General features: G+C 59.4%; 1 protein-coding gene across 1 annotated transcript; it reads right to left on the bottom strand.

Moving 5' to 3' along the window:
* Nucleotides 1-320: 320 nt before the first annotated feature.
* Nucleotides 321-11,033, bottom strand: LOC142825267 (uncharacterized). The gene is made up of 2 exons (XM_075917092.1): nucleotides 7,026-11,033; nucleotides 321-4,656 (listed from the first exon to the last, which is right to left on the bottom strand). Exon 2 carries the CDS (start codon nucleotides 3,689-3,691, stop codon nucleotides 1,016-1,018), a length of 2,676 nt encoding a protein of 891 aa, XP_075773207.1. The 5' UTR covers nucleotides 3,692-4,656; nucleotides 7,026-11,033; the 3' UTR covers nucleotides 321-1,015.
* Nucleotides 11,034-11,428: the final 395 nt, after the last annotated feature.

Raw genomic sequence — 11,428 nt, 5'->3', positions numbered from 1 at the left:
CAAATCCGGGGTTCCTTACAGCCCCTGACTGGCGACCTCTCCACACAGGCCACAAACCAGTCTCACAGAGCGCTTCAGCTGCCTGCCTGAAGCCTCCCGAGCAAAACCCCTCTGACCCCCAGCAATATCCGTGCCCCAGATGGCCCCGGGCCTATACACGGGTGGGGGGTCCTAGCACCCAATCCCACCTACCCCGAACAAGTCCTGTCCGGTTCCAAGAAACCAGCCACAGATCCCTGGTCAATTTACCCTCTGGACCTTACCCACAAATCACGCTGGGCCAATCCTTTAGAATCTATATCTAAAGGTTTATTATTACAGGAAAGAAAAGCCTGAGAGTAAGGTTATTAAATTACAGTACGTTACATGCACCGAATCTCCCAGTCCTCGATGCAGGCTCTAGCAGAGATGTTGCAGCTGCTGGTTTAAAAGTTCTTATTGCACATCCTACGATCAGGATGGGTTCACAGGTCTTCCGGGCTCTTCGATCCCTGCAGTGCTGCCTCTGGGATGAAGTGCTGAGCTGAGAACAAAATGGCATCGACCACATGGCCTCTTTATACTCCTTCCTGGCCTCTTCTGGTATGCAGCAGGTCACCTGGTCCTCAGCCTCTCTGTCTTCCCTGCTGGCTGCTCTCAGGACAGCCCCCATTCTTTGGGTGTGTCTTTGGCCCATTGAGAACCATTGTTCCACAGGTAATTAGCATGTCCACAGGCTCCACAGGCTCAGCCCTGCCCAATGCTTAACCACATGCAGGGAAATCTTCAGTTTCTACACAGATTACAGATCTACACACACAGACATTATACACTCACATAAACAGTGTACACAGGATCAGAAAACAACAAGCTCCCATTCAATACCCCACATGGCTCCCCCCACACCAATTTCTGGGGCCAACACCCCCACCTAGGGGTGCAGCAGCGACCTGGCTGCTTTCCTCCAATTCAGCAACGTGACACCCCCAACGCAAAATTGATGCAGGAAGTGATGCCAGTAACATCACTGAGGGCATCACAGGCCTCCCCCGTCAAAATGGTGGTGTGCCTCAGTTTCCCTTCTTACACAGGACCTTCTGGCTGGAACCCTTTTTGTCCTGTAAGAAGTTCCAAAACCAGTTACAAGTGTTAACCATGAAATAGCCACATCACAATGTCCCCTTACATACCGTCTGTCGTTTGGTACATCTCCAGACAGAATACATGGTATTTTCATAAGCTCATGCACACTGTATACCGTTACAATTCTCTGCAACAATAATACATTGGTTACACGAATTAACATCAGTAACAAAAACAATCCTATATTAGGTGTATATTGACATTCCCCATCATGCCCCTTCTTTGGCTCCACACCATTGCAGTTTTTTCCCTTCAGGTTCAACCTGCAAATCTTCTTTGTCAAAGCAAGTCCTGACCCTCCCCCTTGTCCTCTGGGCTCCAGGCCTGAAACCTCTGGCCTGACCAAGACAAAGGGCTGGCTGGGTGTGACTCCCTGGCTCACAATGGCCCTGGAATTTTCCCCCTTCCCCCACTCAGTGGGGTAACAGCAGTAAGCTGTAGACTCCCAAGTCTCTCCTCTGTCCCTCTCTAACCTCTGTTTCCACATGGAACCAGATATCCACTTCCCTGATTGATTATGAGTGTCCACAGTGTCCAGAGATGGGAGCGTAACTGCCATCTCCTGCATCCTAGGGAGAGTGACCACACAGCTGTTCTGCTCTGCATACTTATCTACCCAGCCCTTCTCCTGAATCTGAGACACTAACTTCCCACTCTCCTCATTCACCTGGGAACAATCCTGTCCCACACACACTGACTTCCCAGCAAGCTGGTCACCCACAGTCACTGGGTTAACCGCCTGCTCCAATTCTCTGGCTGTTCCTGCCTCATCTGGAACAACCCTCAGTCCCTCTGAGACCTCTCCAACACCATCCACACTGGGTTTCCCTAAACCCAAGTCAGTGGAGTCACTGTTAACAGACAAATCCCGTCTGTCAGGCACCAAAACAAGTGCCTCACACAAGAAGCTGCTGCCTTTTACAGGCAGAGCTTTCTCCTGAATGCCTTCTCCAAGCCAGGCATCGTCACCTCTCTCAGTTACTGCAAACTGCTTGCTACAAGCACTGCCAGGACTCTCCTCCCTATGAGCTCCCTTAAGCAGCAGTTCACCCTTCCCTGGCTCTGCAGCAGCCTTGCCCTGCTGAGCCACAACCAACTCCTCCTGCAATTCCCTTACTCCCTGAATCATCTCTGGCCCCTCTGGTGGATTCATAGACAATCCCCTCTCAGGCACACAGACAGACCCACAAGAGACGGGGTCAGAGGCATCTTCACTCCCTGTGCAGCTCTCTAGATGGCTGTAAACATCCACACCATCATTAGGCACCAGAGTTAACACGCCCTCATTCTCTCCTTGTGCCCGGGCTAAGGGGTCTCCCTGCTCCCACAGAGTCGCTCCCCCCTCTGCCAGCAACACAGCAGCATCAGGCACAATATCAGGGTCACCACTGTCTGATCTCTGGGGTTCTGGTAAAACACTGACTGACTCTACCTGAGTCACCTCATCCCTCTCCCCAGCAGACACAAACCTTGGGCCACCCCCTTCCTGGGCCTTAGCCATATCCAGACCCAACTCTGGGACAACAACACTGCTCTCAGCCTTCACAGGCTGTGGGGCACCTTCCTTAGACAAGGGAAGAAACTCTTCCCCACACACAGCCAGACAACCAGAGACAGCTTCTCCCTTGTTCCAACACCCCTGGCTAATCTTAGGCATACAGCTAGCCACTGAGACAGCTTCCTTTACTGCCCCCCTGCTACTTCCACCAGCCAAATTGCCAGCTTGCGCACACTGTGCTTCTCCACACAACTCAATTTCAGCTTGTGCAGGTTCAATTCCACAAACCTCACCAGCCACCAACTCCTCAACTAAAACGTCACTCTGGCCAGCCACTCCAGGCTGCCCCAGAGAAACATTTCCCTGATTTCTGGGCTCTTCTTGCCCTGGTTCTGATTCCAGCCTCACCTCTGAGGCATCAGACGGGCCCTCACCCACAGGCTCACTGCCCCCCTGCACAGACACACAGCCATCTGCCACAGGCACACATGTAGAGACACTTTCCCCTTGGTTACAGGGAGACTGACCAGCTCCAGGAAACTTTCCATACCCACATGCACCCCCTTCCCAAACCTCCCTGCTAGCTACAGGTAACACAAAAGGTTTGCATTCATACATGCTTTGGGGTTGGGTCATCACATCAGCTGGGCAAAATACGTCTGCCATATCATAAGCACACCGCATACCCACAGAGTTACACATCGAACCTTCAGGGGGATACAGTCTCTCTTGTTCTTTTAGTCTCTTAAGCTGGAGGTCAAGTCTAGCATTTTCCTCCTTGGCTAGGGCCATCTTCTTTGCATGCTCTGCCATTCTCTCTGCATGTTCTGCTTTTCTCATCTCAAGTTCCCGATCCATCTCCTGCTTTCTCTTAGCAATTTCTTCATCTGCCTTCTGCCTTCTTTCAGCAGCTTCCCTGGCTCGCTTCTGATCCCTTTCATTCACATCTCTGGTTAGTAACAACACTACCAGATCTAGTTTAGAGGCCCTTTTCCTAAAGGCAATGCCTCTCCCCAAGCACAAATCCTTCAGAGCACTTTTGCTCAGACTCTCATATAATTCCGGGATCATCGCAGCGGCTCTTTAATCAACCAAACTCTCAACACCAAAAATCAAATTTAGACAGCGTGGGGTCCTGATCCCAAAGCTCAATTGACCAAGATCTGTGGATCCTGCCGACTACGCCACTGTGACGGACCGGGCCATGTCTGGGCACAGCTAAGGGCATCCGCTCAGGGCGAATTGCTCAAATCCGGGGTTCCTTACAGCCCCTGACTGGCGACCTCTCCACACAGGCCACAAACCAGTCTCACAGAGCGCTTCAGCTGCCTGCCTGAAGCCTCCCGAGCAAAACCCCTCTGACCCCCAGCAATATCCGTGCCCCAGATGGCCCCGGGCCTATACACGGGTGGGGGGTCCTAGCACCCAATCCCACCTACCCCGAACAAGTTCTGTCCGGTTCCAAGAAACCAGCCACAGATCCCTGGTCAATTTACCCTCTGGACCTTACCCACAAATCACGCTGGGCCAATCCTTTAGAATCTATATCTAAAGGTTTATTATTACAAGAAAGAAAAGCCTGAGAGTAAGGTTACTAAAGTACAGTACGTTACATGCACCGAATCTCCCAGTCCTCGATGCAGGCTCTAGCAGAGATGTTGCAGCTGCTGGTTTAAAAGTTCTTATTGCACATCCTACGATCAGGATGGGTTCACAGGTCTTCCGGGCTCTTCGATCCCTGCAGTGCTGCCTCTGGGATGAAGTGCTGAGCTGAGAACAAAATGGCATCGACCACATGGCCTCTTTATACTCCTCCCTGGCCTCTTCTAGTATGCAGCAAGTCACCTGGTCCTCAGCCTCTCTCTGTTCCCTGCTGGCTGCTCTCAGGACAGCCCCCATTCTTTGGGTGTGTCTTTGGCCCATTGAGAACCATTGTCCCACAGGTAATTAGCATGTCCACAGGCTCCACAGGCTCAGCCCTGCCCAATGCTTAACCACATGCAGGGAAATCTTCAGTTTCTACACAGATTACAGATCTACACACAGAGACATTATATACTCACATAAACAGTGTACACAGGATCAGAAAACAACAAGCTCCCATTCAATACCCCACATGGCTCCCCCCACACCAATTTCTGGGGCCAACACCCCCACCTAGGGGTGCAGCAGCGACCTGGCTGCTTTCCTCCAATTCAGCAACGTGACAGAGCTCTCCTCCCCGGGGTACGGGGGGCCATCGGGAGCTCTCCTCCCAGGGGTACGGGAGGCCATTGGGAGCTCTCCTCCCCGGGGTACAGGGGGCCATCGGGAGCTCTCCTCCCAGGGGTACGGGAGGCCATTGGGAGCTCTCCTCCCAGGGGTATGGGAGGCCATCGGGAGCTCTCCTCCCAGGGGTACGGGAGGCCATTGGGAGCTCTCCTCCCAGGGGTACGGGAGGCCATTGGGAGCTCTCCTCCCAGGGGTACGGGAGGCCATCGGGAGCTCTCCTCCCAGGGGTACGGGAGGCCATTGGGAGCTCTCCTCCCAGGGGTACGGGAGGCTATTGGGAGCTCTCCTCCCAGGGGTATGGGAGGCCATTGGGAGCTCTCCTCCCAGGGGTACGGGAGGCCATTGGGAGCTCTCCTCCCAGGGGTACGGGAGGCCATTGGGAGCTCTCCTCCCCGGGGTACGGGGGGCCATTGGGAGCTCTCCTCCCCGGGGTACGGGGGGCCATTGGGAGCTCTCCTCCCCGGGGTACGGGGGGCCATTGGGAGCTCTCCTCCCAGGGGTACGGGAGGCCATTGGGAGCTCTCCTCCCAGGGGTACGGGGGGCCATTGGGAGCTCTCCTCCCCGGGGTACGGGAGGCCATTGGGAGCTCTCCTCCCAGGGGTACGGGAGGCTACTGGGAGCTCTCCTCCCCGGGGTACGGGAGGCTATTGGGAGCTCTCCTCCCAGGGGTACGGGAGGCCATTGGGAGCTCTCCTCCCAGGGGTACGGGAGGCTACTGGGAGCTCTCCTCCCCGGGGTACGGGAGGCTATTGGGAGCTCTCCTCCCAGGGGTACGGGAGGCCATTGGGAGCTCTCCTCCCCGGGGTACGGGAGGCCATTGGGAGCTCTCCTCCCAGGGGTACGGGAGGCCATTGGGAGCTCTCCTCCCCGGGGTACGGGAGGCCATCGGGAGCTCTCCTCCCAGGGGTACGGGAGGCCATTGGGAGCTCTCCTCCCAGGGGTACGGGAGGCCATTGGGAGCTCTCCTCCCCGGGGTACGGGGGGCCATTGGGAGCTCTCCTCCCCGGGGTACGGGGGGCCATTGGGAGCTCTCCTCCCAGGGGTACGGGAGGCCATTGGGAGCTCTCCTCCCAGGGGTACGGGGGGCCATTGGGAGCTCTCCTCCCCGGGGTACGGGAGGCCATTGGGAGCTCTCCTCCCAGGGGTACGGGAGGCTACTGGGAGCTCTCCTCCCCGGGGTACGGGAGGCTATTGGGAGCTCTCCTCCCAGGGGTACGGGAGGCCATTGGGAGCTCTCCTCCCAGGGGTACGGGAGGCTACTGGGAGCTCTCCTCCCCGGGGTACGGGAGGCTATTGGGAGCTCTCCTCCCAGGGGTACGGGAGGCCATTGGGAGCTCTCCTCCCCGGGGTACGGGAGGCCATTGGGAGCTCTCCTCCCAGGGGTACGGGAGGCCATTGGGAGCTCTCCTCCCCGGGGTACGGGAGGCCATCGGGAGCTCTCCTCCCAGGGGTACGGGAGGCCATTGGGAGCTCTCCTTCCCGGGGTATGGGAGGCTATTGGGAGCTCTCCTCCCCGGGGTACGGGAGGCTATTGGGAGCTCTCCTCCCCGGGGTACGGGAGGCCATTGGGAGCTCTCCTCCCAGGGGTACGGGAGGCCATTGGGAGCTCTCCTCCCAGGGGTACGGGAGGCCATTGGGAGCTCTCCTCCCAGGGGTATGGGAGGCCATTGGGAGCTCTCCTCCCAGGGGTACGGGGGGCCATTGGGAGCTCTCCTCCCAGGGGTATGGGAGGCCATTGGGAGCTCTCCTCCCAGGGGTACGGGAGGCTATTGGGAGCTCTCCTCCCAGGGGTATGGGAGGCCATTGGGAGCTCTCCTCCCAGGGGTATGGGAGGCCATTGGGAGCTCTCCTCCCCGGGGTACGGGGGGCCATCGGGAGCTCTCCTCCCAGGGGTACGGGAGGCCATTGGGAGCTCTCCTCCCCGGGGTACGGGAGGCCATTGGGAGCTCTCCTCCCCGGGGTACGGGGGGCCATCGGGAGCTCTCCTCCCAGGGGTATGGGAGGCCATTGGGAGCTCTCCTCCCAGGGGTATGGGAGGCCATTGGGAGCTCTCCTCCCAGGGGTACGGGAGGCTATTCCAAAGGCGAGACGACGTTCAAACCCCTGCAAAACCCGTCTGCCGTGCATACTGACCTTTTCTCTTTGACAGCCAGCCCGGACCGGTGGGTGCTGAGGTAACAGGATGGGCGTCACAGCATAATACAAATTCTGTGGACGTTTGTCTTGAGTTGTCTCCCAAAGGGAGAATCCCTGGAAAGAGGGACCCGGGCGGGGTGGATTCCCTACAAAAGTTCACAGACCGGTGGGAACAGTCGCACATGTGCACACCTATCTCCAGAAGCGCAGACCGGCGGCGAGCCCTCTCGTGCGGGTTAGCTATGGTGAGCAGGGAGCCGGATTACCAGATCTCCCTGCTGCCAGAGCCAACGGCCCAGGCATCAGAGTCTGAAAACGAAAAGGTGCAGCTACCACAGCAGCCAGCCACTGATCTACTGGCGGAGAGAGCCAAAAGCACCGCGCTGGCTTCACAAGTCTCCTCTGGAGACTCGGGTACAAGATCTAGTGCAGCGAGTGGTCGCGGCCAAGCTAAACGCAGTGGAGGGAAGAGAGTCCCAAGTCGCCGTGCAGCAGTTACTGAAAGAGGCTCGGAGCCCGGCCCCAGGGCCCCGCATCATGGGAGTGACAGCAAAGCCCAGCCAACGGCAGAAGCAGCTGCAGCTATCGAAGGGCGTGAGGGAGCGGTCAGCAGTGACCCATTGGCTGCATTCAGTGGAGACCCGGAGGAGTTGGCTTCGGACTCTGAGAATGGAGGACTGTGATGGGGTGGATTAGGCCTGATGCCCTGCTGGAGGCTGGGGGCTGGGGGCTTTGCTGCACCTGCCCCAGGGAGAAGAGCAGAAGAGAGGTCCTCCAAGTAGACTAGAGTGGCTGCTTCTCTGGCAGCCAATCAGGGCCCAGCAAACGGGTATAAAAGAAGCTGCCGGGCCAGGGCTTGCCGGTTCCTTGCCGGACCTTGACCCAGACAGACGTGAGGGCTGGCTGGGAGGACAGCAGCACTCCGGACAGCTCCGAGTGGGAGCCGGACTGCAGACCTGGTCAGAACCCAAGTCCAGCAGCTGAAGACCAGCCACAACCCGACAGCAACACCTGGACGGGGTTTCCCCAGGGACAACAGGGCCAGCACCACTTACCTGCCCCCAGGAGTTTGTGCACCAGGCTGAGCTGGGTGCTTCGGTGCCAACAGGAAGTGCAGAGAAGTGCAGTTTTGCAAAGTGGTTTTTACCATTTCAAAATCTTTCTGCTTCATTCGTGCAGTAGCCACGCTCCTGGATTAGCGCCTGCGGCACCTTTGACTGACAGATGTGCAGGGCCACAAGCTTTCGTGGGCAAAGACCCACTTGGTCAGATGCATGTGGTGGAAATTTTGCTTTTGCAGATCCCCACTAACACGGCTGCCCCTCTGATACGTGGCTCCTGGGTGGCAGGAGAATGTCAATGCGGGACGGCTCCTCCCACTGGGCGATGCTGGAGCAAGCTGCCCAATGCAGCGCTGTTAATTAGGCACCTTTGGCACGTGTGGCCCGTGTCCAAACCAGGCTCCGTTTCGTTGGGAGGGGAACTGCAGAGAAGGGGGGTTTCAGAGCGAATGGGCTTGGTTCCGGGATTTGGCTGGAAGGGGACAAGCGCGCAGGGACAGTGGGAAGGGGGCGGGGCCGGAAGCTAGTGCTTCCCCAACTCCCAAACCTTCCCCCTCCTGCCCCAAATGGGTAAGTTCCCTGTTCCCAGCTGCACAGCCTGGGGCCCGGCAGCTTGTCTGGCCCTGCACTGCCCTGCCCGGAGCGAGTCCAGTGCAGAGCCCCCCGGCACACAGGGAGCCCACCGCGTCCCCTCGCAATGGCTCTGTGGCCCCCCCGGTGCAAACAGGGGCCCTACTGTGCTGGCCCAGCTGAGAGTCCTGGCTCAGGGTCCGGGAGCCCGCTGGCCAGCGTGGCTGTGGTACGCGGCAACAGTTGTTACTCTGGGCTTGTGCCCCACCCCAGGCAATCAGTGGTACCCCCAGTGGTACCCCCAGGACAAGCTGCCGCGGGGATCCCAGAGACCAGCTCGGCTGTTTTAGGCCTTGGCACCAGGAACTGAGGCGAGTGGCCGAGAAGTGACCCGCTGCCCTGAGCTAAGGGGAAGAGATCCCCCGAGCGAGAACATTGTGCAAAACTTCCAGTAAGATTAATCTTAGCTCATGAAACGCTTGACAGGCACAGCTGTGTCCAGCACAGGATACCGCCTGGGCCCGCCCGAGAATAAAGGGAACTCCAAGGCCCCGCCCAGCGGGGTCCCAACCGGGGCCAGGGACAAGCCAAGGCAAGCAGGCCAACACGGCCAGGCCAGGCAGAGCCCTTGTACAGACAGGACCAGAGTGTCAAAGGGGGGCCGAACAGGGACAGTCAGCGCCCTGTGGGAGAGGCCAGCAGGCACCTTCCCGCTGAGGAGAGCCGGCCCTGAGAGCCCACCAGCCCCAGGGTTGCCGTGCGTGGAACCGGCGCCCAGCTCCGTACCCTGCCCGTACGCGGGGCCACCGCGGCCCACTGTAACTGGAATCCAAATCGGCACCAGACCAGGCCTGGTGCACGGGAACCTGTGTGTGCCTGCGTGCGCGGGTGTGCGTGAGTGTGTGTCTGCGTGTGTCTGAGCGCCTGCGCGTCAGTGTCTGCGTGTGTGCGCCTGCGTGTCAGTGTCTGCATACGTGCATCTGTGTGCGTGGGTGTGCATGAGTGTGTCTCTGCGTGTGAGTGTGTGTCTGCGTGTGAGTGTGTGTCTGCGTGTGAGTGTCTGCATGTGTGCGCCTGTGTCAGTGTCTGCGTATGTGCATGAGTGTGTGTCTGCGTGAGTGTGTGTCTGCGCGTCTGCATGAGTGTGTCTGCGTGAGTGTGTGTCTGCGTGTCTGCATGAGTGTGTGTCTGCGTGTGAGTGTGTGTCTGCGTGTGAGTGTGTGTCTGCGTGTCTGTGCGTCTGCATGAGTGTGCGTCTGCGTGTGCGTCTGCGCGTGAGTGTGTGTCTGCGTGCGTGCTTTCCCTAGGTTAAGCTGGGCACTGCAGCTGCTGGAGCCAAGGCTCATAGACTCATAGACTTTAAGGTCAGAAGGGACCATTCTGATCATCTAGTCTGACTCCCTGCACAGTGCAGGCCACAGAATCTCACCCACCCCTCCTAGAATAATCCTCTCACCTATGTCTCAGATATTGAAGCCCTCAAATACTTTGAAGGCCCCAAGATGCAGAGACTCCTCCAGCTGTGATCTGTACCCCATGCTACAGAGGAAGGCGAAAAACCTCCAGGGCCTCTGCCAATCTGCCCTGGAGGAAAATTCCTTCCCGACCCCAAATATGGCGATCAGCTAAAGGCCGGGCCGGGCACCACCCCACTGCAGAAGGCAACACAGACCTGACCCCCCAGCACACAGCGGGCACAGGCTGCGTGGAAGCTGTGGCCAGGGCACCGTGCCTGAGGCCCCTAGGGACGGTGGGGGAGTGGGGTGCTGTGAGCATTGCAGTCTGTGAGCGACCCCTGCAGGGGAAGGTGGGGCCGGCCCTGCCTGCGCTGGGCTGCGCCAGAGCTACCGCCAAGCTGCTGTTGGCCCGGGGCAGGCCGGGCGCTGGTGTATTCCCGGCAGAGCTGAATACGCTGCCATGCAGCAGGGGACGCCTGCTGCCAAGGAGCCCCCCGATCTCGCACGGGTCTCCTGCGGGCAGGGAGGGAACAGCCTCGCTGAGCCACGCTGGGTGTGACCGAGACCCAGACTCGGCTCCGTGCCGCTCGGGGCCAGCTGGCTGCCCGATCAGCCCTGGAGGCGCTCGCAGCCCCCGGTCGGAGGAGCAGGAAAGTTCCTGGGCCATGGCCGGGGGCAGCCCCGGTGTCCAGGAACCGGCTCGTCTATTACGCTACTGGAGCCGGCCCAGGGGCAGCCGACAGCCAGGCCCACGTGGCACCGGCCAGGGATGCAGCCCCCGGCAGAGCAACAGGCCCCGGGCAGGGCCAGAGGAGGCCACGGCACCTGGGCAGAGGGACAGGCGGCAGGGACAGGCGGGGCCGGGAGAGGTCACTTGCCCTGGGCAGAGGGACAGGCAGAGGCACAGGCGGCAGGGACAGGCGGGGCCGGGAGAGGCCACTGGCCCTGGGCAGAGGGACAGGCAGAGGCACAGGCGGCAGGGACAGGCGGGGCCAGGAGAGGCCACTGGCCCTGGGCAGAGGGACAGGCAGAGGCACAGGCGGCAGGGACAGGCGGGGCCAGGAGAGGCCACTGGCCCTGGGCAGAGGGACAGGCGGCAGGGACAGGCGGGGCCAGGAGAGGCCACTGGCCCTGGGCAGAGGGACAGGCAGAGGCACAGGTGGCAGGGACAGGCGGGGCCAGGGGAGGCCACTGGCCCTGGGCAGAGGGACAGGCAGAGGCACAGGCGGCAGGGACAGGCGGGGCCAGGAGAGGCCACTGGCCCTGGGCAGAGGGACAGGCAGAGGCACAGGTGGCAGGGACAGGCGGGGCC

The sequence above is a fragment of the Pelodiscus sinensis genome, unplaced genomic scaffold, assembly GCF_049634645.1.
Source record: "Pelodiscus sinensis isolate JC-2024 unplaced genomic scaffold, ASM4963464v1 ctg100, whole genome shotgun sequence".
NCBI lineage: Eukaryota > Metazoa > Chordata > Testudines > Trionychidae > Pelodiscus > Pelodiscus sinensis.
The sequence above is the reverse complement of the archived record's forward strand: the minus strand, read 5'-3'. Positions and strand labels throughout refer to the sequence as shown.

Bases quoted from the DNA above. Each gene is read 5' to 3' on its own strand.
- LOC142825267 (XM_075917092.1), bottom strand. From the start codon at position 3,691: ATGATCCCGGAATTATATGAGAGTCTGAGCAAAAGTGCTCTGAAGGAT.